Source organism: Mixophyes fleayi, chromosome 1, assembly GCF_038048845.1.
Source record: "Mixophyes fleayi isolate aMixFle1 chromosome 1, aMixFle1.hap1, whole genome shotgun sequence".
NCBI lineage: Eukaryota > Metazoa > Chordata > Amphibia > Anura > Limnodynastidae > Mixophyes > Mixophyes fleayi.
The window spans coordinates 84,668,398-84,693,286 of record NC_134402.1 but is presented as its reverse complement, the minus strand read 5'-3'; the positions used below and the strand labels follow the sequence as shown (position 1 = coordinate 84,693,286).

Below are 24,889 nucleotides of genomic sequence, written 5' to 3'. Positions count from 1 at the left end.
ATTGCAGAGGAGGGGGGAGGTGGGGTTAAGCTATAATGTTCAAAACCCACTCTGCACACTACAGCATGTCATGTTGTTATGGTTGCCATGGTTTTAATTTGCCACTTGTCATACACAACCTGTAAATTATTAATAGCAGCTTTACTCACAATCCTAAGGAAAAATGTATTCCTCCACGTGTCTTCTTAAAAGTATTTTCAAACTTTCACAAGTGACCCATCTGCAAGAAACTTAATGAATGTTGAAGACCTTTGAGATACAGAAAGGATGGTAGGAGCTAGCGAGCTATATATTCAGTGCTCACTCATGTTGGAGGCTGTTCTTGTTGTTGGTTGTCTGGATTCCATCATGTGCAATGTTTATAAATGCACCCGACTCAAGGCCCTGTATAGTATGTTACAATATTAGCAGATATGGAAAAACAAAGTATTTAAAACGTGTTGCAATAATACCAAATTTATGTTATCATAGGTTTACAAAAAATCCCTCACAAATGCATCTGTAACCTATCACCAAATATAAATATTTCTAAAAGGTCTTTGCAAGACACAAATACACCTCATGTGCACCTGTTTGTTCACAGGAATGTCATACAAGACTTGTTAACTAAAGATGATTGCCAGTGCCAGAATTTGCTCTTTCACCTGACAGGGTGGGGTGGTTAAAGGTGGAAAATTCTTTTGAGATGTAGCAGCCACGTATATCTACAACATGTGGACTTCCTGGTCTATATCCTGGTTATTTAACTTCCCAAGCTAAAGGTGCGGAGGGACAAATAACTGAGGAGGTAAAACAAATATTCTGAAAGATGCTTTCAAAAAAAATAATGCGAATACAATGTAGTGTGAATTTGGAATTAAAAATCTATATAGCATTAAAAAAAAAAAAATATTGAAAAAAAGAAATGCAAACATGTTAGGGATTGCTCTCATCATCAGTCAAATATATCCAAAGTATGGCAATGGGGTTGCTTTCATTATCAATATAATGTCCATAATGTGGCAATAGAACGATAATTGAGAGTGACCATACAAGGATCGAAGCATTCAAATGTATTACAAAAACAGGATTGATTGCAGGGGCAAAGGGGCAGTCGTCACAAAATAAAAAGATAGGAGGGGTGGGAATAGTGATTGAATGACAGATACATATACAAAGGTGTAATTACAATAGAGGGTAGTAACTGGGCAAACAGGGTAAGAAGCCAGGTCCGGGAGACACGTCCAGAAAGTGACAGGAGCCAGTCACACCTCAGAAAGGACGGCAGAAAAGTTTTATGTCTGACAGAGGCGGGGTGAAGCAGGGGGCAGCAGCGGGACAGGAGGAAGGAGCCGGGGACAGTGCACAGGGAGGAGAAAGGAGCACAGATTAGTGAGTTACAGAGAGAGGAGGCTGGTACACCTGTGTGTGTGTGTGTGTGTGTGTGTGGAGGGGATAACATCTGCTCAGTGTGAGGATGTGCTCAGTGTAATTGGAGTACTGAGTGTGGACTGCTGTTCAGTTTACAGTCAGCCTGATCCCTGTGTGTGCACTAGATCAGCAAGAATCCCATGACAGGGGCTTGTAGCAAGTAGTTAGTACACAGCACAACAGCAGCTGGATAGTGTGTCTCCTGTCCGTCTGGCAGGGTGTGTGTTTGTGCTGTGTGTCAGGGTGTGTGGTTGTGCTGTGTGGCAGGGTGTACACAGCACATCACAATAACAACACTCCTCTGACTTTCTCCCGGCGAGTGTGCACCGTGACCGGCTCTCTCTCTCTCTCTCTCCTCCGAGCAGCAGCATGAGGCTGAAGCCCGGCTTCCTCCTTCGCAGCCTGCTGGTGCTGGCCACTTTCCTGGCACTGCTTATCCTCTGGTCCTCCCTCTCCTCCGGCCGGAGCGAGCCGCACTCCCAGGTGGCCAGGGTGAGTACTATGTGCCCGATGCCTGTGACCCTCCCCCCTACCCCGTGTGTGTGACAGATCTCCCATTGCACTGTATATGCTGGAGGAGCTATTGTCAGCCAGACATGTTTATGTATCAATGCTGCGAGGAGTAGTCCCCCTTCTTCCCTCCCCGACCTCCATTGCCGAGGGGCCTGCAGCTGTACATTGTTAGGCCAGACCCCTCTGTCTGTGAAGGTAGATTAATTAATTTCACTAATCGTCTTAATTGGGTTTCATGCCGTGAGCTCAGCGGCGCATTGCGCAGCATCATACATGGGGCCGGCGTAATACTATACGTGCTGTAAGTCCGGGCAGGGAGGGGCGTCCGTCTGAGCACACGAGTTGGTTGCCCCGTGGGGTTCTGGGTAATTGGTGTCTCCCCCCGGCCCTAATAGACAAACCCTCACACCTTCGCCTCTAGTCTACGTATGAGGGGGTGGCCCGTGTATTGATGTCATGATGATTTCAAAGAAAAGTATGTGACTCCCTCCCCTTAGAAAGCTATATTCCACCCGGATACTGCTCCTCCCATAGACCTATAGACCCATAGATTAGGCTGTGTTGTAACCTGTAAAGCCTGTACATTCGTCATGATAATAGTATTGACATTTGTAAATTTATAGAGTTTATTGACACATGTAATTGTATTGTAAGACTTGCTTTTTGGGACGTGGGCCAAGTTGCTTTTTGTTCCTCGGCTCAATTATTGCAATTGCATTCCCTAAAACCGGGCTCTTTTTAAATGTTTGGGGTTTTTTTTGCCAGTCAATGTGTAGTTGTTAGTTCCTTTCTCTGTGTAAGAAATTAGAATAACTTCTATATTAAAAGGTTGCCTGAAATACGAACATAGTACTAAATGGGGCCAATTCAATTAGCCGCATGCGTTATGTTAATGGCCACAACTATGTTAATTTTTGCTTGCACCTCCATGAGCAAAGATCATTGCCTAAACATCACGCAGAAACAACCCTTCTACTATATGCAGTCTTGTGGCTAAGTGAATTAGCCCCTAATTGTAGAGAGTGTGTTCATTTTATTTAGCTGCTGTCCACAGGATGTACCTTCCATTTCAGTAAAATTCTCTTCAAATTGGAAAAAGTATTCTCTGTTTGTTATATATGTGATAATTTACTTTCTGTATGTAAACTGTGATAAAAGGTACTAAGATGTTCTGCAAAAACATAAAAGTACAATGTCAAAGTACAAATGCAGAGTACAGTAATGTCTATTAGTGCTTACTTCAGATAATATTATTGCATGTTAATTCTTATATACGCACAACTGTTAATAATAGCGAATGAGTGATATCACTAATCTTATGGGCATATTTAACAATAACCGTTTTTTTTGACACCATCATTTTCGATCCTTATCGCAATAACAAGGAATGAAAGATCGTGACCATTTATTATAAGTGTTCTGTTGGATAGCAGTCACGATAAACAGCTTTCCTGGCGAACACCTATCTCTTCTATGGTCACTATCACAAAATACCCACCTTTGCGATAGTCTCCGGAGGGGAGAGCAGAGAAGATGTAGTAAGGGATCCGAAGATCCCTCCACCATAATGCTCTACTCATAGACTTCAAGGCGTTGGCCATCGGGCACAAGTTCTGGAAATCTTTTGGTTTTCTAAACTTGTTAAATCACAAACAATGGCATTCCCATAGAAACCTATGGGGACTGCTATTGCTTCCGATAATGGTGGGGCCGCAGCAGATATCTGCTGCGATCCCCTAGTTATAAATAAAGGGGATAATTAAATTTGCAGTGGTAATTTTCGGTGGACTAGAAGCTTGTGAAATAGGCTCCTATGTTTTTAAAAATGTAGGTGAAAGATGTTTGTATGCATAATAGATGTTAGCCATTCATATGGCTACAGCTTCCTGTGCAAAATAATCATATAATTGGTAAGTTTTGACACCAGAACTAGTTGATCTGACGTTATTTAGTGTGACATGCCTCTTTTCCTTCACTAACTTCTGAGATCCTGTTACTATTATTGCTCCACGCAGAGAGTAAAGTGCCAGTCAATGCAGCTACAAGTGGCACTTCGGCACTGTAATATAGTACAGTTTTGTAAAGGCCAAAGTATACTGTACTTTAGATTATGTTTGTTATAAGAAGTCACCTTGGAGACCTATAAAAACAGAAGAAGTTTCTAATCCATTCCCAGATTAACTTTGTGCAAACCAGCAGGTTTTTTTTTATATCCAGTTAATATAATTTGATCTGCACATTTTTTTAGAGAAACTTTAAACTTCTTCCAATACTAGGACTTCTTGCATGACCGGTTCAACAGCAATGCAATAAAGGGTTTGTGCTCTGCAGTGCCACAGGCAGGCCAACTTTATAGGGTTGCCATTGATGGGTCCTGGCTAGACATGGGACTTGCTTGGAGTACTTCGATCAATATGTGTGCTGAAATGAGTACAATACTGATTAAAATCCAGGTCTAATCATTTCTTTTGAACTTGAGATTATTTATACGACTCAAGTAATCAATGTAAAAATAAATTGAATAATATGAGTAAGCATCTCTCAAAAGTTTAAATGAATGAAGAATATGCAATGGTTGTATTCAGCCTTCTTGTGTATTCACCCTTGCTTGTTTAATTAAACACATCATTACTCCTATATTGGCAGAAAACAAGACATCTTTAAAATGTATGTAGATTGCAAATTTATGTGTAACAGTCTCTTTTCATTGCTTTTTGTGCAACTTGTTGCAGTGGGTTTGAAGAAATATTCCATATTATAAAGCATATGTGATTAAAGTAACTGAATTTGCATAACACATTTTTATGAGGGCAGTGCTGCTTAATCTTTTTTCTTCAGCTGGGAAAAGTGTCAGTGTACAATTATTTTGGAACACCCAAAAAGGCAGTTCACAATAACATGTATATCTGACAATCCAGGACCCCAAAAAGAGATTCTGGAACACCACTTTGGGTCTTACCAAGACCCCAAGTGGTGCGAATTCAAATGCTGTAAAAATAAGAAAACACTTACCAACTGTGTCAGTTTGCGCTTTATTAAATAGTCTTTGATTTAGATGTCTCTTTTTTTTTTTTCTTGAGATCTCTTTTCCAAATGAAAGTGCATTTTAAATGTGACATTTGTATGTATGAGTGTTGAGGATCACTAATGGTTTTGAGTCTACATTTTATGTTCTGGTTATGAGTAGGTTAACACCTGAATGCAAATCATATCCAAGCCAACAGTGGTGTGGTACACGTGTAACTCAAACACGTTACATTTACGTCCACATTGTTTCCTGTCCTATTATTTAGTGCTATAACAATATTTCACAATAAGAAGTTTCCTGTGCAGGTTTTTTAAACTAGTTTTGGAATAGTGACATTATTTTAGCAAGTATAGGTTTGGCAAATATAATAAAATGTTCTGACTCAGAAGTGTGTCCTCTGTAGGATGTGACCCTAATTTGGGTCCCAAAATCGTTTTTTGGGGGTCAGCTGATTGGGCAACACGTAAAAAAGATTCTTACCTGCATGTGTATGACATAATGTGCAGCATACCTTGTTATAGTGTACACTACCAATTTTGCTGCGTATGTGCCGGATCCAGCTCTGTCCACCTGTTTGTTTTATATTGTAAAAGACCCTCTTGCTATTCCTATCTGTTTCTGTCTCTCACCATTACATAAATCATATTGCAGGAGTCTCTTGTAGGTAGCATTTTAATTTTCCTTGTACGGTAATATCTATATGAAAAATACTTAGTGTTATATTTACTTTGCGGCAGTTCCCGACGATTCCCGGTGATTTGAAGTCATTTATTAAAACGGCACTCTGACTAAAAACAAAGCCCATCAGCTTTTGTCTTTATTAAAATTGCCGGTCGAAGAAAATTACTTGAAAGTGCCTTGAACTGCCGCTTAGTAAATATATCCCTTAGACACTTTGGGGCATATTCAATTGTTAGCAGTTTCCGCCGCAGAAAAACTATTACCATTATTACGGTAATAGTAAGCCGGAGCCACGAGTTTAAATCCAGCGTGAAAAGTACCGTAATAACGGTATTTATGCGCACTATTACCGTAAGGACGGTAATAGTGCACGGGGCGCGTTACTTTTGGCTGTAACGCCAACAATTGAATATGTCCCTTCAGTTGCTCTCTGACGCCTGATGTCTGCAAACAGTCATGGAAGTTATTTCTACATAGGCTCAGCAATTCTTTGTCAAATGCTTCACTTTTCACCAGTCTAGCACTTATGTTCTGAAGTCGGTTACTTTGGAGCATGAAACTTGGACACCATTGCCAAACACATACAGGTAGAATATTATCATTTGTCTGCATGTAGATGTCTTCCTGCTTAAAGCTGCACTACCACCTAGGAAAATAATTCCTAAGAGGACCCTCCTCCTAGCCGAGAGAAATAAAGGAGCCTCAGGAAAACAGCTGGAACAGCCCCCAGGGCTCAAGTTGAAGATGTGGAACCTTAAAAATATTTTTTTTCCTAGGTGGTAATGCAGCTTTAAGTTGACGTCTACTGAGTCAATTGTTACTATACCATGATTAAAATATAGATGGATAGCACAAATGAAAAGTCTTTTGTAGAGTGCACTGTAATTAAATTTGTGCTGTGTCTGAGAGCACTCATAGCCCATATTCCATATCATACCATAATATCTTCTGCTCTATTTTGGTAGTCCTCAGGGCTTGTTCATTCATGCATTTGGACAATGGCTAAAAACGCATGCAAACTGACAGACGCTTTAGATTTGTTTCAGTGATGCATCTTTAATTTATTTTCCATGCACTTTTGATGCTTTTAGTAATACAAACTAGTTGCACTACTGAGAGCTGGGCAGACTCAGGATGTTGATAGCAAATGATTGAACATACAGCAGTCGTTGTCCACCAACTGCCACTGTCCCCATAGCTGTGTACAGCTCACATTTAAAATTCTCAATTCTGGTGTGTCTGGAGAGCACAGATAACCGAGATGTTGGGTGGGAATAGTGGAGGTGGTGGGGGAAAGATCCATAGGGTTCTATTACATTGTGTGAGTTTTACACTTTGCTGTTACGCTGTAGTTCCGCTTCAGCAACCTGTTTATTCCTCTTGCTTGAGACAGGTGTTGTAGGTGAGTTCTCTGACTAATTTCTTGACATCTGTCCAAGAGGTTTTTTTTTTCACTATCACTTTTCTTGGCAGCCTCACAATTGCATTTTGGCCATAGTTTATCTTTAGAGACCTATGGAGTCTTATGCTGAGTGTCTAGCAAAACACATAGGTGACCAAGTTGAACAAGGTCCACGTTTTAGTTCACTAGTTCCTGTTAGTGCGGTCAGATGATGATGACTACACAGACACAGGCCACTGTGTGAGTGTGTCTCTATAGTAGGGAATTTAGACTGTAAGCTCCAATGGGGCTGGGACTAATGTGAATGAGTTCTCTGTACAGCGCTGCGGAATTAGTGGTGCTATATAAATGATAGAAATATATATTCATCACCATATTTACTCTGTACAATACAAATGGAAATAATTAAAATTGGTATTGTGCCTTTACCTTTTTAAAGAGACATTAAGAATCAAAATGTGTATTTTTATGTTTATAAATGTGTGGTTTATTATTTAGCTTATAGAAAATATTTTACAGTAAGGGTTTTCTTAGTTTGTTCGTGAAGAATAAGCTTTCCTTCAGCCTCAATCTCCTATCTGTTTTCACTTGGTTGGAAAGCATAGGTAGCTGTATTCTTGTTAATTGACTGTTATCTATAGCTTAGGGAGCTTGAGCCAGGCTAATTGACTGCTTTGTAAGGCTCTTGTAGAGAGATGGTGGTCTGCAAACACAGAGATTCCAAATCAATAAAAAACCATTAAGTTGATATTTTATTTTTGTAACAATGCTTACGTGACTCCACCATATATTTTTCAAAAATAAGCTTATTCCCATTTATACTGTCCCTTTCGATCGCTGAGCATTAAATAATAAAAAAATAAGCAAAAGTATCTATTTAACACTGATCATATTTAAGTGAGCATTTTTGAAAATGCTTTATGTATTTATGTTTAAACACATATATAGGGCATAATTGTTAGCTACTTTCTGTGGATTAAAGTATACACAGGTTTTAGTCTTGACTCCATCTTATTGTTAGTGTACAAGTTTCTGCTTGGAAGAGCTACAGTGGTTGTTACAGTAGATTTTGTCCCTAATCTCAGTGGTAGTTAACATTAGTACAAGTAATGCAAAAGAATTGTTTGGCACTGCACAAGTGAAATTAAAACACATTCACAGAATTCAGGCACGTTTCATCAGTTTGAAATAGACTTTTAAATGAAGGTTTCCTTTGCCTTTGAAGTATCGGGTTGTAAACCTGCGTCCTCACTGGGCTGCATTTATTTGGCTGAATGTCTCCCAGTGTGCCACTAAGACTTTGGTCTGTTTCACACCGGTGACTTTCCTTTCACAATGGCGGCCAATTAAGCAGCAGAACCAACGGGGAAGACTAAATAAGGAGAATTTTAGTATATTGATCCGAATAAAAAGATAGAAGTAGAAATAGACTATCATGTCTGGTGCTTATTTGACAACATATGTGAAGGAAACAGGCCCATGTGAGAACGTTATTATAAGAAATAATACATTTTAGTTTCTGAAAATGTAAATATCCATGCAAAACAAAAAATAGGTAGCACGAGATGCTATACACTTATACACAAGTGCTCGATTTAACCTTTTCTTTTTTTTTTGCATGAATCCCCTAAAGTGTGTTTGTTTATACCAAGTACCCCCTCATCAAGGTCCATTTATTCAAAGAACCCCAACTCCTTAGGTATTTTTGTATATATATATATATATATATATATATATATATATATATATATATATATATATATATATATATGTATATATGTGTGTATATATATATATCTATATATATATCTCAATATATATCTCAAGGCTACTGGTTACCTGTGCATATGTTTTAGCGTTTTCTGATAAATGTTATGTAATTCTGAGTTGTAGCAAAATTACCTTTGAATCTATCGGAGATATGCTTTGGGGTACATGTACTTACTACAGGTTGAGAACCTCGGCCTTAGCGGTTACAGTTAAGTAAGATTAGAGATGAATATACATTTGTTTCTTAGTAATAGGAGATTCCATGTCTGCCAGTAGAATGCTTCTCCTTATATTTTCTTTTCTCTTAATGCTTTTTTTTTTATACCCATTTGCACAAGAAAATTTGTTGTTGAAACTCTAAAATGATCAGAACATTTTTGTAACAAGTTTTTTTATTTCAAGATGGCAGATTAACAACATATGCTGCATGTTTAAATATAAAGTGAATACAAATACTAAAATAAATTTCACAATTTTAAAAAACACACAAAAAAACAGCAAGTATTTCCAGTGTCTTTCCTTGAATGTTAGGATTATTTTATTACTTCAGGTTTATTTTATGTTATTATAAATGATATGGGGGGGTATAATATATTAAAGGTGGAAGAGGAGTAGAGATGTTATACCGGGAGGGGAGGGAGTGATTTGTATATTTCAGATATTCAGACGGAACTTGCTGGTTAGGTTATTAGTTTGTCAGATTTATGAATTATGAAAGTATAGGATTTACAGCATTTAAATAATAAAAGTCTCACAAATCTGAACAAACTGGTCACCTTTGCCATGTGGATAGAGTGTTTTTTTTGTTTTTTTTTTTGGTTTTTTTTCCCTTTGATGTGATAAACCAGATTCTACTATTGACTACAAGGCAGAGCGGATTGTTCTTGGCTGCCAGTATAATATGGAAGGCTATTTTGTAGACAGTTCTGACCTAGACCTATGATAGGGAGTCCTGATAGGACAGTCCAAGGACTCAATGGTACATTAGCTGCATGGGCAACCTGTGGCTCTCCAGGTGAAACTACAAGCCCCAGCATGCTCTGCCCACCGATAACTGGGACTTACAGTTTCACAAGACCTGCAGAGTCACAGGTCGGCCAGGCCTGTTCCAGTAGCTTCTGAATATCTAGCCAAAAAATGTAACTCTTACGGCACGAACACCAAATGTGGTAGAAGTCTCTTTGATTACAGCTTCGCCAACACAGATGAGAAGAAGCTGTGACTATCTTATTTATTCTAGTTGGAACTAAATATCATCTTGTGTATGAGATGGAAGATTTAACTATGACTTGTCTAATTTTTACGTAATAATTCTTCATTTTGGTTGGTCAAAAAAACATTATTACAATACAACAATAAGTGAAAGTAGCCATCTTACAAGAAAAGGCATAGAATAAACTGGTGTGAGCCATGTCTAGTTTTTGACCATGAGTCTTCTTCTGGTGGGGGGGGGGGTCTTAAGTCCCAGTCAGAGTCATGTTCAAAATATGTATATTTTTAATATTGTTTGATATTTACTTTCTTTTGTCTTTTATACATAATGCGTAGTTTTCCCTGTGTTACTTTTGAAGTTATACTTTTTCTTCACTACCTTAGATGTACTTTTTCTTTACAGACCTGTTTTTGTTGTTTTGTAAACCTCTTTGACCCCCAACAAAATGTTTCCCAAAACACATAGCACCACCTGAAGGCAGTTATTTGGTATTGCACCATTATGAAATTGCTGCAAAATCCTGTTCTTTCATAAAAGCAATTACCTGGCAAATCTGCATACGAAGAACATATTCCACTTTTAACTTGTATTAAAAGCTCTGCAATATCAACTTGAAATAATTGATTGTTTCTTTTAATTAATAAAACATATTAGAGTATGCTTCTCAGCTCATAAGAGATTGTCTTTTATCTGTCAGTTTTTTTTTATCCTGCAACATCCCCTCTATTTAGTCAGCCTGCGTACTACTTGCTCAGCCACTCCCTTCCCCTGCAACAACTGTTTCAGTGTGAAGAGTTGTGAACTGGACTTTGATCCACTCCTATTTCATGACTGCAATAACTCAGCTACTACATCTCTTGTACCTTATTACTCTATATTCAACACTTCCACCTACTCCGCCACATGTCTCCCCACATTACTACTCCATACTACATGCCCAAGCCTATCCCTTCTATCCTCTGTCACTCCCCCCCTCCACCACATATCACCTTGCCCCCCATGACATCCAATACCACCAATCTTACTCCCATCCTTTCACTCACACACCTTCCCCTGCCCTGTGCACTCTGGAATGCAAGATCTGTCTGCAATAAGCTCTCTCCCATTTATGACCTCTTCCTCTCCCATTCCTTCAGGTCTCCTGTCTCTAACAGAAACATGGATCTCCCCCTCTGATACTGCTTCCCCTGCTGCAATCTCTTACAGGGGTCTCTTTCTCGCACACTCCCTGTCTTGAGGACCGCCAAGGAGGTGGTGTAGGTTCCCTACTGTCTCCTGGCTATACCTTCAGAATTATCCCCCCTGAACCCTCCCTCTCCTTCTTCTCCTTTGAATTTCACTCTATCCATCTCTTCTCCCCTCTCCACATTCCTGTTGCCGTCATCTATTGTCCCCCTGGGCCTTGCTTACAATTTCTGATAACGTTGCCGCCTGGCTTTCCCATTTCCTCACTTTTGATATTCCCACGCCTATTATCAGTGATTTTTAACATCCCTACCAACTCTCCCATTACTACAGCTGCCTTTAAACTCCTAACTCTCACTTCTTCCTATGGCCTCTCCCAATGGACAACTTCTGCCACTGTGATGGTCACTCCCTGGACCTACTGCTCTTCCATCTCTGTGACAGCTCCAGGCACTCCCTTCTTACTCGTCTCCTCCAAAACTCTCCCCACTCCTCTGAACACCATTGGAGGAAATCCCACTCCAACGCTGCCTTCATCCACTTCAAATTCATTGTTTCCTCCTACTATTCTGCCCTATCTTTTGCCAAACAATCTTATTTCACATCCCTCATCTCCTCCCTGTCCAATAAACCCTGATGCCTCTTCTCTACCATTTTTTATTGTGTCCTCCTCCACCCTCATCCATCACTGCTCTTAACTTTACCACCTTCTTCAAAGACAGGATTGACTCTACCTACAATGATATCTGTTCTCACCAGACTCGCCGCCCCCTACCTGTCTCTCTGTCGCTCAATCTGCCACACTTGGCTTCTGCCCTCCTGTAATTGTATCTGAGATCCTCACTCCTCTCCTCCACTTCTTCTACAGCCTGTCCTCTTGACACTGTTCCCTCCAAGTTCCGCTGCTCCCTCTCTCCCAATGCCTGTCGTCGCCTTGCTCACCTTTTTAACCTCTCTCTCTCTACTGGTATCATCCCCTTGGCCTTCAAGCATGCTCTCATTTCCCCTATTGTCAAGAAACCCTCCCTTGACCCATTCTCTCTCTCTCCATCTATCGCCCAACATCTCTGCTTCCCTTTGCTTCTAAAATTCACAAAAAAACTTGTCTTCAATTGTCTGACCCACTTTCTCTCTTCCCACTCTTTTCTTCACCCTCTACAGTCTGGCTTCCGTCCCCTCCACTCAACTGAAACTGCCCTTGCTAAAGTAACAAACGACTTACACTCAGCTAAGTCCAAAGGTCACTTCTCCCTTCTCGTACTAGTCCCTGGGCGCATGAACAATGATACCATGTAAAAAAGAACAATTTATTAGATAGTAGAGTTGTAACTATCATATAGAACTGTATATATCACACATATAGCAGTGGTGAATAAACCTTATGCGGTATGTCACTAACAGCACATTGCATACAATAAGCATATATAACAAGCATAGGTGGACAAGAAACGGAGCAATTGGCATAAATAATCCTAATGGTGCTGATATAGCATCTGATAGTCAATCTGGCTAATCATATGTGCAACAAGTGCTGGGTATTCAGCCCACAAGTCAAACACGCACCTTTTGGATAATAACAAACAATGTAATAAATCCTGGTTTAAGAGTGGTTATAATCTGCAATTTATAACCACTCTTAAACCAGGATTTATTTTCGGGACTGATCCACTACACATTTGGGGATATCCAACTGTCTGCACTATTCCATTTGCTGCATATCCTCACCCAGGAGGAATGGATTTATGAGATTCACAATTGGACATTGTTTGTTATTATCCAAAGGTGCGTGTTTGACTTGTGGGCTGAATACCCAGCACTTGTTGCACATATGATTAGCCAGATTGACTATCAGGTGCTATATCAGCACCATTAGGATTATTTATGCCAATTGCTCAGTTTATTGTCCACCTATGCTTGTTATATATGCTTATTGTATGCAATGTGCTGTTAGTGACATACAGCATAAGGTTTATTCACCACTGCTATATGTGTGATATATACAGCTCTATATGATAGTTACAACTCTACTATCTAATAAATTGTTCTTTTTTTACATGGTATCATTGTTCATGCGCCCAGGGACTAGCAATTAATACTACTGTATCCAAGGGTTGAGCCACCCTTTAACCTACCCCTTCCCCTTCCCCTTCCCCTTTCCCCCTCCGGTCCCACGAGGCTGCAGTGTCCACATTCAACACCTGTAGGGAGCGCTGTATCACCATCTTTTCTACCCTTCTCGTACTGCTTGATCTCTCTGCTGCTTTTGACACCATTGATCTCACTCCTCACCACTCTTCACTCCCTAGATCTTCGCAAAACAACTCTCTCCCTTTTTACCTTCTACCTCTCTGGCCGGCCTTTTAGCGTGTCTGCTTCTGACTCTTCCTCCCACCTCAATCTCTTTCTATTGGAGACCCCAAAGCTCTGTCCTTGGCACTTTTACTCTTCTCTCTCAACTTCACCTCTCTCGGTGAACTTATTCAACTATTTGGCCTCCATTTCCACCTCTATGCTGATGACACGCAAATCTAGCTTTCCTCCCCTCACCTTTCTCTCGGCTTCCTAACCGAAGTATTTAGCTGTCTCTTGGCTGTAACTACCTACATTTCACAGCGCTTCTTCAAACTCAACATCTCCAAATTTGAGCTCATCATCTTTCCTCTTGGCAGTGTGGCTGTCCCTCCCAATATCTCCTTCTTGGTTGACAACATAACTCTCTCTTCTGTCATCCAAGCCCGCTGCCTTGGAGTTACCCTTGGAGTTACCAAATCCTTCCATTATCTCTAACGTAACATCACAAAAATCTGTCCCTTCATCTCTCGGGAAGCAACAAAGACCCTAGTCCATTCACTCATCCTTTCTCATCTTGACTATCGCAACCTCCTTCTCACTGGCCTTTCTGACTCTCAATTTTTTTACCTTCAATCCATACAGCATGCTGTGACTAGGCTCATCTTCCTCTCTATTTTCATCACTTCCGCTACTCCTCTGCGTAAATCCCTACATTGGCTCCCTGTCCGTTTCAGAATTCAATTCAAACTCCTTACCTTCACTTACAAATCCCTTACCAACGCTTCTCCCCCTTACATATCTGACCTTGTCTCGAGGTACATACTGACCCAACCACTCTGCTCCACCTCTGACCTCCACCTCATTTCACCTCTCTGCCATGCTGCCCTCATTGTTTGGAACTCCCTACCCCACCTCACTCGACTCTCCCCCATCCTTCAGTCCTTCAAATGCTCACTCAAAACTCACCTCTTCAAGCTCACCTATCCTTCCACCACCTGACCATATTATCCTTCACCTCCTCTTCCTTCACCTGTCATCTCATTTTCTCCCAGTTGGTCCTACTGTCTCTCACCACCCCTCCCTCTAGAATTTAAGCTTGTGTGGCTAGGGTCCGCTCTACCTATTGTGCCATATCTGTCCACTGTCTGACACGTTTGTATGCCCAGTCATGCATTTTGCTGCACTTTGTGTGAGTCCCCATAGCATTACTTACAGTCATCTGCACTACTTATGTGTATTACGCCATCCAGTTGTTACTTGCTTCTGTATCCTGCGCTACGGAATCTGTGGTGCCTTACAAATAAATAATAATATGTCATCACAACTGACACACAGATGCAAGCACTGAGCTCCAGATATACATTTACCTTCAGTCATAGAAGCTAAGACTCATCTCTGTGCAATGCAATTTTTATGTGCAAATGCACCTATTTGTCTACTTAGCACAATCATATTCTGCTTTTGGGAATAGCCCTAGAGATGTGTCCTACATTTTTGTGGGATTGCAAATGCTCATATTGTAAAAATGTCACGTCAAAGTCCTGCCTTTCAGCATTTAATTACTTTAGCCTTTTCCATTTTTCTCCTGCTCATTCAAGTCATTTAGGTTTTCAATTAACCATGAGAGTGAGGCAACATCTGGAGTATCTTCATTAAATGCGTCACGTGTGTGTTTTTAATCTTTTTATTACATGGGTATTTATGTGCATATAAATGTGTTTACCTTCATTAAATGTGACAGAGTATAGGACAGCCGGGATACTCGAGATACCGACACCAAGAATAACTACAAAAAAAGCACGAACACATTAATAACGATATAATTAAAAACCACCCTTACCTTTACACCGATGGCGGAGATAACCAAAAGAAGTGGTATGCGACCGCTGCTATATCCGAACCTGCTGGATGACGCCACCTGATTTTGACGTCACTGAGGACGCTGACCTCTATTTAAACAGGTATGTTAAGCTTAGCGGTTAGGGTACGTCGGGAACTTACGTGGCGTCAAAATCAGCCGCTGCCATCCACCATCTTCATATTTACCAGCGGTTGCAGACATACTGGGTGTCTGTATCCACAGCATCGGATTACCTTACACCACCCAGGACATCTACTCCTTGAGCACTTATATAAAAAGAAAAAAAACAGTCCATTTGCGGGTGCAACATTTAAACTAGGGATCACCCAGCAAAAGCACCATCTCTGTCCACTGAGCCATTTAAATATTACTTGCCCTGCAAAGCAAAATCTTGTTTTTGCATTTTGTCAAGTGCATTAGTCCACATTTAGCAAGGAACACCCTGATCTACCCAGTTTCTGCCATTGGAAGACTTGTTTCTGGTTATCTAAGCGTTAACCCTTATTTTATTTTTTGTTTATAAATTGTTCTCTTATGCCCTTAAAGGGGATTCAGAACTCAGCCAGGGTACAGGTTAATGTTGACTCTTAAGCATCAAAATTATTTTAAATACACATGTTTGTGCCTATTAAACATTAACCGCAAAATTGGTGTTTTTTCTCTCTATAAAATCATATAACCAAAGTGGAGCTATAAAGCAAGACAGTTTGATCATTTAAGGCACAAACTGAGAGACAGAAGATTATTGCCAGGATATAGAGCAGGGTTGTCCACGGGGCCTGTAAATGTGGCCCAGAAGAAGTTTTGGTTGTGGCAAGGGGGCAGCACTGTTAATGGAAAAAAAAAATCCTGCAAAAGAAAATACTTACCTTGCGGTCACGTCAGCCGGTACTCCGGCTCCCTCCCTTGTCTCCTCCTCCGTGCGGTGCTCGCAGTGAATGTCGACGCCCAACATCCATTGCGGAGCGCAGCAGAGAGGAGTCACCCGCGCGAGAAGAACAATCAGCAGCACAGAATTGGAGAAAAGAAGAGAAGAGGACAGGAGAACAAGCCGATTAAAAGGTAAGTTAAGTTTTTTTTTTTTTTTATTATTTCAAGGGACGCTGACCCGTGAATAAAACCACCTGGTCCTGGAGCATCATGGACCTTATCTCCATGCTACATACTTCTACTTGTAATACTAATGGGACATTATATATATTATTCTCTTTGGCCCATTATAAGTTGTTATCCCTTAACTAACATAGTGGTGTATTATCAAAACAGGTCACAATTTGGGGTCACAGTGGTGTATATGTCAGGTACCGCAGGCCTGGTCAGGGCACCCTGATATACAATGTCTGGCTTAAATGCACTTTATTGATATTGCATCGAAACAATAGAAAAAGTGATTATAGTATAATAACTAGAGAGGATTTTTTGAACAGGGCGATTGAAAGGTAAGTATAGGGGGATTTGAAAAAAAAGTGATATATATATATATATATATATATATATATATATATATATATATATATATATATATCGCTTTTTTTCTCATATATATATATATATATATATGTTAACTATGTTTTCTATGGTTTTTTGAATGATCAGCTATCGTTATTGTTAGTGTATCTTATGTGCGGCCCAAACCAACTCGTCGTCTTCCAATGTGGCCCAGGGAAGCTAAAAGGTTGGACACCCCTGATATAGAGTCTCAGTTGTCAGCTGAATTATCTTTTGTCAAGAATGTTACAGATGTGAAAATGGTAATATAGAAGTGAATAAACCAGTTAGACTAACAGGAATAGAACATTTCCAACCTGGATATATGGTTGCTTAGAATGGTGACATATCCCAGTTTTGCGGTTCATGTTTGATATAAATAGATGATGATTGGCAAAAACATGATTCATATGATAATACAAGATGTATAATTAATATATATATATATATATATATATATATATATATATATATATATATATATATATATATATATATTAGTACAATCATTTAGTTGCTATATTAACTAATGCATTACGTCCCTTACTTAAGGGCATAAGCTAAGCCCTTTTGAGAAGTCTTTATTCACGTTATTTCCTCTGTTGACGTTTGTATTTTAATTCAATATTTTGCTAAAGAAAAATAATTATGTGGAAGGATTATTTTAATTAATAATTAATAAAGAGTTATATTTTGATATTAATGTGAAAAATAAGGGTGCTTCTAAATCAGAATCTGTTGTTTTTTGTGTGAGTGGGATAATATACTTTGATCTGGGAGTGCACCCTCTCATACTGAGATGTGCGTTACACAAAGAAGGGACCACTTGTTCCTGTGCAGATAATAAATCGTTCTTTGTTACAGCTAAGCTTTAACAACAGCACAGAGTAGTGATGTGAGGCAGTGAAGTGGTCATTGTTCTTTCAAAACTCCTAAAAACGTCATATATTCAACTTGTTTATATATTATAAACATTCAGGTCCTGATTCATTAAGGAACGTAAATGCCGATACATGCTGTATTTTGCGGTAAATTGCACTGTGCCTGCCCAGAAATGGATTATACGCCAGTAAATGCAAGAACATCCAACTCCTCTTTGAACGGAAAGGACACTTCTTACAGCTACAGTGCGGGTGTAAGTGTCGAGTGATAGTAATGATGATGCTAGAACATGTGTTTGTAAAAATGCATTTTGTGCACAGTAGACCTTAACATCCTGAATAATTCTTTTTTTTTTTTCGGTGCGTTCTGCTTAGACCCTATTCCACATATGTATTGTATGTATCCTGAAGTGTATTGTGTTTATCTCAATATGGCGCGTGCCGTATATATGCAGAGCTTACCTAGACCCATATTCAACAAGAGACATTCCATGAGATCCACTTGTAGTTGAATACAGACGTGCATATGGCCGGGTTAGTGTGTGTGTGTGTTTTCCACAAAAATGCACAATAACATTTATTTTGTGTGCCTTAAGGAATCAGGCCCTCAGTTTTCAAAATTCACACAAAAAATCAGGTCTGTTTGAAGCTGTGAAAGTTCCCAAGATAATATATATATTTACAATTATAAATATAGTTAATATGTTTTGTACTTTAAGATTATTTTTTTTGGTATAGCATATTTTTCATTGTTATTGGCAAAGCCACTAAATAGTTTTAGCTGTAGACTGTTTCTTTCTCATGCAAACACAGTAATTCAATAGAGTTGTATGAAGAGAACAAAGTATGAACTAATACTAGGTTTAAAGATCTTTCCAAAACTAGTGTTTCTTAATCCTGTCCCCAGGTACTTTCAACAGTTCGTGTTTTCCAGATCGCAATATCTAAGGTTAATAGCAAGTTTCACATAATCTTTTAGTCATGTTATACAGTAGTTAACGAACCTGTCCTCGTAAGAGATCTGGAAAACATGCTCTGTTAGAGAGACCTGAGTACAACTGTCTGAAGCAAAGACAGCACATATCACTAGTATTTCCACATTTAAGCAACTATTTCCAGTTATAGCTGAGCTTGCAACACTGATGGCTGTCATATACATGGGGGCAGGTTCAACTAGCCGCAAGGTTCTCAGAACATTACTATAGTAAAAATGAATGCTTTATTTTTGCTCGCACCTCTATTGGACGCAAGCAAAAATGAGGGAGATTTCTGTAAAGAAAATATCCACGCAAGGTATCCTGTGACTGTTCCAGAGGCATCTCGTGTGGATTTTGTTACAATTGAATCTGCCCCACGAAGTTTTAAAATAAGTGCTTTCTTTTTTTTTATTTTAATTCCACCTTTAATTTGTTTTTTCGCTTAGTTAAAAGTCTGTTATGATGAATAGTACATTATCAAACCAGTTCCTGTATTAAGTGAATATGAAAAACTGGCTGTGCACACCAAGAATTCCTCCTTGCTGGGCAATAAATAGATAATGAGTCTTTAGCTGGAAGATTATAGGTGTATGATCCATTTAAACCTAATATATATTATACTATTGTGCATGCCTTCAGGATTCACACATACTGTAGACTGCCAAAAGGAAACACTCATTGAAATGTAACTATTGTAAATGTGAATGTTGGCAAGCACAATGCACAAAGAAGCAGAAAAGCAATCAAGCTTTTGGTGTAGCCAGTTAAAGTTTAATACACACAGGTGCTTTCACTGCATCTTCTATCTGTTTCATCCGCTATATAACTATCTTAATAAATAGGGATTGATGCTCTAGATTGGCATAGACAGAAGGCACCGCTGTCCTTTTCACAGCACAACTACAAACAGAAGGCTTTTATAGTGATACACACTTCTCTGAAAGCTATGAGCCATGTCTATATAATGGGGGGGGGGGGAGAACTGGTGGAGGGATATGTTGTTATTGGTGGTGCCCCAAATCCCTGCTCCACTACCTGGGCTCTCATGTGATGCTACTGCCACGCGTGGATCTGAGATGGGTTCTCAAGTAATGACTCCAGGTAGATAGAGGATGGTGGGGGCTGGCACAAACACAGGGCACTGGTTGACACAATGAGTGGGCATGAAACAGTATAATAAGGGCATAGATCAATTTTAATGAGGTAGTGCAATCTCGTACAATGAGGGGCCACATGTGGGAAGATCAGTCAAGGGGGCAAATGTATTAAAGAGCAATTTTTGCAAATCGCCAATATTCTGTGACTTTGACAGCTAAATTTAAAACGGCAATGTGTTTAAAGGCAAGATTTGCCATTAAAACACATTGCCGTTATAGCTGTCAGTCACCGAATATCGCAGATTTGCAAAAAGCGCTCTTTAATACATTTACCCCCAGGAGTGTTTCAGGGGAGGGGACAGGGTGCCAGTAAAGAAAAAAAGCTGACAGCACTCATGGAATGCAAAAATATTAGAGAATATTTATTTAAAAAATGGTAGCGACGTTTCAAGACCAGTATGGTCACCAAGAAGCACACCAAACAAACAATATATAGCCAATCTGGTGCCAAAGTGCAATAATTTCATGCAAAGTTAATTACTACAGTAATGGAAAAACAAATGAAATACTAGAAACACAATAGCATAATAAATATGAACAACAGTGCATATGTCTAGATCATACTTGCCAACTCTCCCGGAATGTTCGGGAGACTCCCGCATTTGTGGTGAGTGTGGAAATCTCCCGAATTCTGCCCACTTCACTAGGAAGTGCCCCGGGGAATCGCTGCATTTGGTCCCGCCCCCGCTGTCAAATGCAGTGTTTTGCGTCATGACGTCACTGGGGCGGGTCCAAAATGACGCACATTTTGGAGCCCCGCCCCCGTCATGCTCACCTCCCATGACAGGCTCCCGAAAACCAACTATTCAAAGTTGGTAAGTATGGTCTAGATCAGTGGTGGGCAAACTCAGTCCTCAAGGGCTACCAACAGTTCATGTTTTTAGGATTTCTGTCTGTAGAAACAGCTGGGATAATTACTGACCCAGCCAAATAGATTAACTCAGCTGTGCATGATTAAAGAAATCCTAAAAACATGAACTGTTGGTAGCCCTTGAGGACTGAGTTTGCCCACCACTGGTCTAGATCATATACTAAACAAAAGGAAAATTTTGTAACTGGTTACTAAGCAATCAAAACAGTATAAAATATACTATATAAGTGCAAAGAAAAAAGGAACTTACCAACATGATGTGTCATGAAATAAATGCAAGGAGTAGATGAAATCAATATCATGCACTGAGTATAAGGTTCATGGGTTAGAAGACAGGACAAAATATAACAGGGTCTTAATAAGGAGAGCTATATGGTTGCTGGGCAACAATGTAATTACTGCATTTTGGCGCCAATTTGACTATATATTGTTTGCTTAGTGTGCTTTATAATGGCTTGAAAAAGAGACCATGAGAAGTGGGTGTGTTCATGATACACAGGGTCTGGTCACTTTACATTGGGAGTATTCTCCCGCTACACCCCCCAAACAACAAAACGAATAAACGTGATAATGGAGTAATTGGTACAAAAAATAAAAAGTCTGATAGACAGATCTTTTTATTATCTAACATAAAACATTGGTTCACAATGTTTGAATTTGTTCTGCTTTTCTCATCTTTGGAAAAGTCTGTGCACAGTAACCGTGGTAATGAAACTTCATGAAGATTGAAAATAAGGCTCTTAACCTCATTTACCCTTCATCTGCCCATAGTTGTAGGATCTCAATGAGATTTATGATTATGCTCCAGCTCGTGTCATGCTAGTCTCTGTGCTTATCTATTAATCATACCTTCTAGCGGCCTCCATTATCTGTACTAACTGGCACCAGACCTACTTTAGATATAGAACTTCTTTTTTTTTTTTTTTTGGTTTGCCAAACTCCTTACAAGAAAATAAAGCATAAAAAGGATATGACTGTATAAAGCAAATGACATGCTAGTACATAGAGGGTTAGGGATGTAGTATGAGACTGTTGTTGCAGCAGCTATATATAAATAATAAGACTGGTTTGAGTTTTGTGCTACTCTCTTGTGTGAGGAAATCCGTCTTCATTCTTCTCCTTGGTGCAGCCGTGCAGACAGCTACTTGAGTGATGTGGTCATTCTCATTTCACTTTAACCAATCGAATCTGGCTGCCCCTTCTGGGGTCACTGAAATTGATTGCAGCTGAAATGGGATCTGTGATTTGAATGGGCTTGAAAACGGCACGTCTTGTATGTATAGCACGTCGCTTAAGCTATCAATACATGCATCTGAATGATTGATACTCTCAGTCTTTAAACTGGTTTTCCTTCTAGAGTCCCAGTAAATATATGCAGTTCTAATAGTAGTGGATATAAACCTGTTCTATAAGTAATAGGCATGTATAAAAGGAATTTTATCATATTTCTAATCATACCAGAATATAGATTGTGCATGAAACAGAAACGTGGAGCGATAGTTTTACCCATGATGAAGTTATCTACATCCAAACAGTCCCAATTTTATGGCTCTGTCCAACCCGGGTACATATTTGTCCCACGGGTGGGAACTTTGGGAGGAATCTTCTGCTCACAGCTGCTGTACATAGTGAACAGGTGGCGCACACTTGCTACCGGTACGTGCTGCAGTGTTTGGAGGTGAAGGGAGATCTTTGAGGGTCACTATATGAAACAACGTAAAAGGTCTAATCATGGACCCCTAAAAAAAAACCCGTTCCACTTCTTGTAGTGCTGACGAAGCCAAATGCAATATCCAAACATTTTAAAATGAAAATTATCCATTTGGGCAATTAGATATATTGCCTTTGGCTTAGGAAGAACTACAAGAACTGGAACCGGTTTTGTGGTCCCTGATTAGACTTAGTTGTCACTATGTCAGTTCTGCTCAAATATTATTATTATTATTATTATTATTATTATTATTATTATTATTACAATATTGTCACACAATTAAATATATGTAGGTTGTATTTAAGTTTCACGTACATCAGACAGCCACATGTGGCCGGCCTGCTTGCTTTTTGTTTTTAAAAACTGGATTTTTTTCTGTATGACTTTGACATTGCTGTAAGCAAGAATTCTACTCCCAAGCCATTTCAGTATTGCTCAGTCACTGTTAACATGCTGCAGAAACATCCGCTGCATATGGTAATATAAAAGCAGGTCTAATGAACGTGAACCTCGATAGAAGCAGAAAATATCCATCATAGCTTTGCAGAAGCATGGCTGGACCTTGTAGCATTGCTTAGTTGGTGTGTGAATCCTTTTGTGGTTACAGCTCTGCAGAGGCTTCCCCCCCATTATTCCGCATTCATATTCCCTTTAAATAGGAACCAGACATGTGATAACCAGTATGCAGACTGAGAACAGACATGAGGTTGAATGTATTACAGACTTTACAAACAGAATTGACCTTAGGGGTATTCATCTGACACCTTCTCACTCGCCATCTTCTGACGCTACTCGGCGCCAAACAGGTTCCTCTGTCATTTTATACACTCAGACAGGGGCGGTCGTTTCTACTGTGGACCAATCAGCGACGATGCACGCTGAGAATGGAGCATTCCATTACATACGAAGGGATTTTATTATTAGGGAATATTCATTGCATTGCACTTTAGCAGTTAAATGTTTTTCTAAATTTAATGTATGTTACAAAACTTCTATTTTATAGAAACTAATGAAGAGACAGTGTTGCCTTCACTTTTTATGCAGCTTTGGGTGTTAACTACAGCGAAAGCTCTGCCCCTTTATGTTAATGTCTTTGGTATCTCGTTACATTTCCCACAAATATCGCTGCAGTGTGTACGAAATTAAAATCATTGCTCACGACAACATGGCTGTAAAAAGTCGCTAAAGGGACGTCCGCTCTTCCCTTTATCGCCCTAAACAAGGCTAGTGTGTATGCAGTCCATGGACTGAGCGATCGGACCATCGATCGCATGTAAAATCGCTCCGCATAAAAAGTTGGTTGAAATTTCTGTAGTGTGTACCCAGCTTAAGTAATAGATATGTGGTTTACAAGGTAAAGACATCCACCTTTCCCTGTGCTTAGAGCAATTATTTACCATGACATATTTTGTGACACAAAAAACATGCTGAAACCAAGAGCAGTCCATTAATGTAGCAACATATTAACATGCACAGAACTTTCCATAGATCAATACATGTAAATGGGAATCATACATCAGAAATATATCATGTAATGTCTGCATTTATATTACTATGCACAGGTTGCGCAGCCGTAAGTATAAATAAAACATTTCTCATAGACTGTTGGGGGAAGGGGCCCAGTCACACTGTGTATTACTGATCTGAATAATGCACGTGCATTACATGCAGTGATTCTAATGAACGGGCTCGCCCTCTTTGTGTCAGCCCTATTTCTCTCCCATCTAGACTGTAAGCTCTCACGGGCAGGGTCCTCTTCCTTCGTGCCACTAGCACCCCTGTGTGTGATCACCTTTCATCAATCAGTGGCTCTGCTTACTGTGCCCATCCTCCTGGATACAAGCTCAGGTTGTGCTGTGTGTTGTGCGCCCCATTCCACCGCTTCTCATCCCTCTTTCCTGACGTAATAGTGAGAGCTCGGTGCTATTTTACTGTTCTGCTTATGTTATATTGTCCTGCACTATTTTACTGTATGCTGTGTACGGTGCCGCAGACTTTGTGGGGCCCTATAAATAAAAGATAATAATATGTTCAGCGTGCTCTCTGTCACTCCACTTTAACAAACAGACATGGACTAGGCAGATGTGTGTTGCAGAAATACGTAGTGGGGCTTGTTGTAGTAATACACACAGGGTGGAGTCGTGATGTCTTCTGACCTGTATCTGATCCCATGAGGACACTGTCCTAAGATGTGGGAGACATTGCAGCTGTCTGTAGTGGAGTGAGAAGGTAATACATTATTTTTTAACCACTGCAGTGGAATGTCAGGTTAATACAGAACAATGTATTTTACCTTCACAGTTCGTACCTGTAATTGTTAATTTTGGAAGTAAATATGTCCATTGCATCCAGGCATCCATGTTGTGGGTTGAAGCAATGAGAATGCAGCCTATCACTTTGCTAATAACTAGTGACATCACTTAGGTATTTTGTGAGTAAATACTGAAAT

General features: G+C 39.7%; 1 protein-coding gene across 3 annotated transcripts in view; it reads left to right on the top strand.

Annotated features, from left to right (window-relative positions):
* The first annotated feature begins 1,304 nt into the window (after positions 1–1,304).
* Positions 1,305–24,889, top strand: part of GALNT7 (polypeptide N-acetylgalactosaminyltransferase 7) — a 120,136-nt gene continuing 96,551 nt past the window's right edge. The window contains exon 1 of one of the 3 annotated variants that reach the window (XM_075197693.1): positions 1,305–1,902. In XM_075197693.1, coding sequence (XP_075053794.1) covers positions 1,780–1,902 — 123 coding nt within the window. In that variant the 5' untranslated portion in view covers positions 1,305–1,779. Of the gene's footprint in view, positions 1,903–2,312; positions 2,399–24,889 lie in introns of those variants that run through there. The other 2 variants (XM_075197691.1, XM_075197697.1) reach the window with 2 other exon arrangements.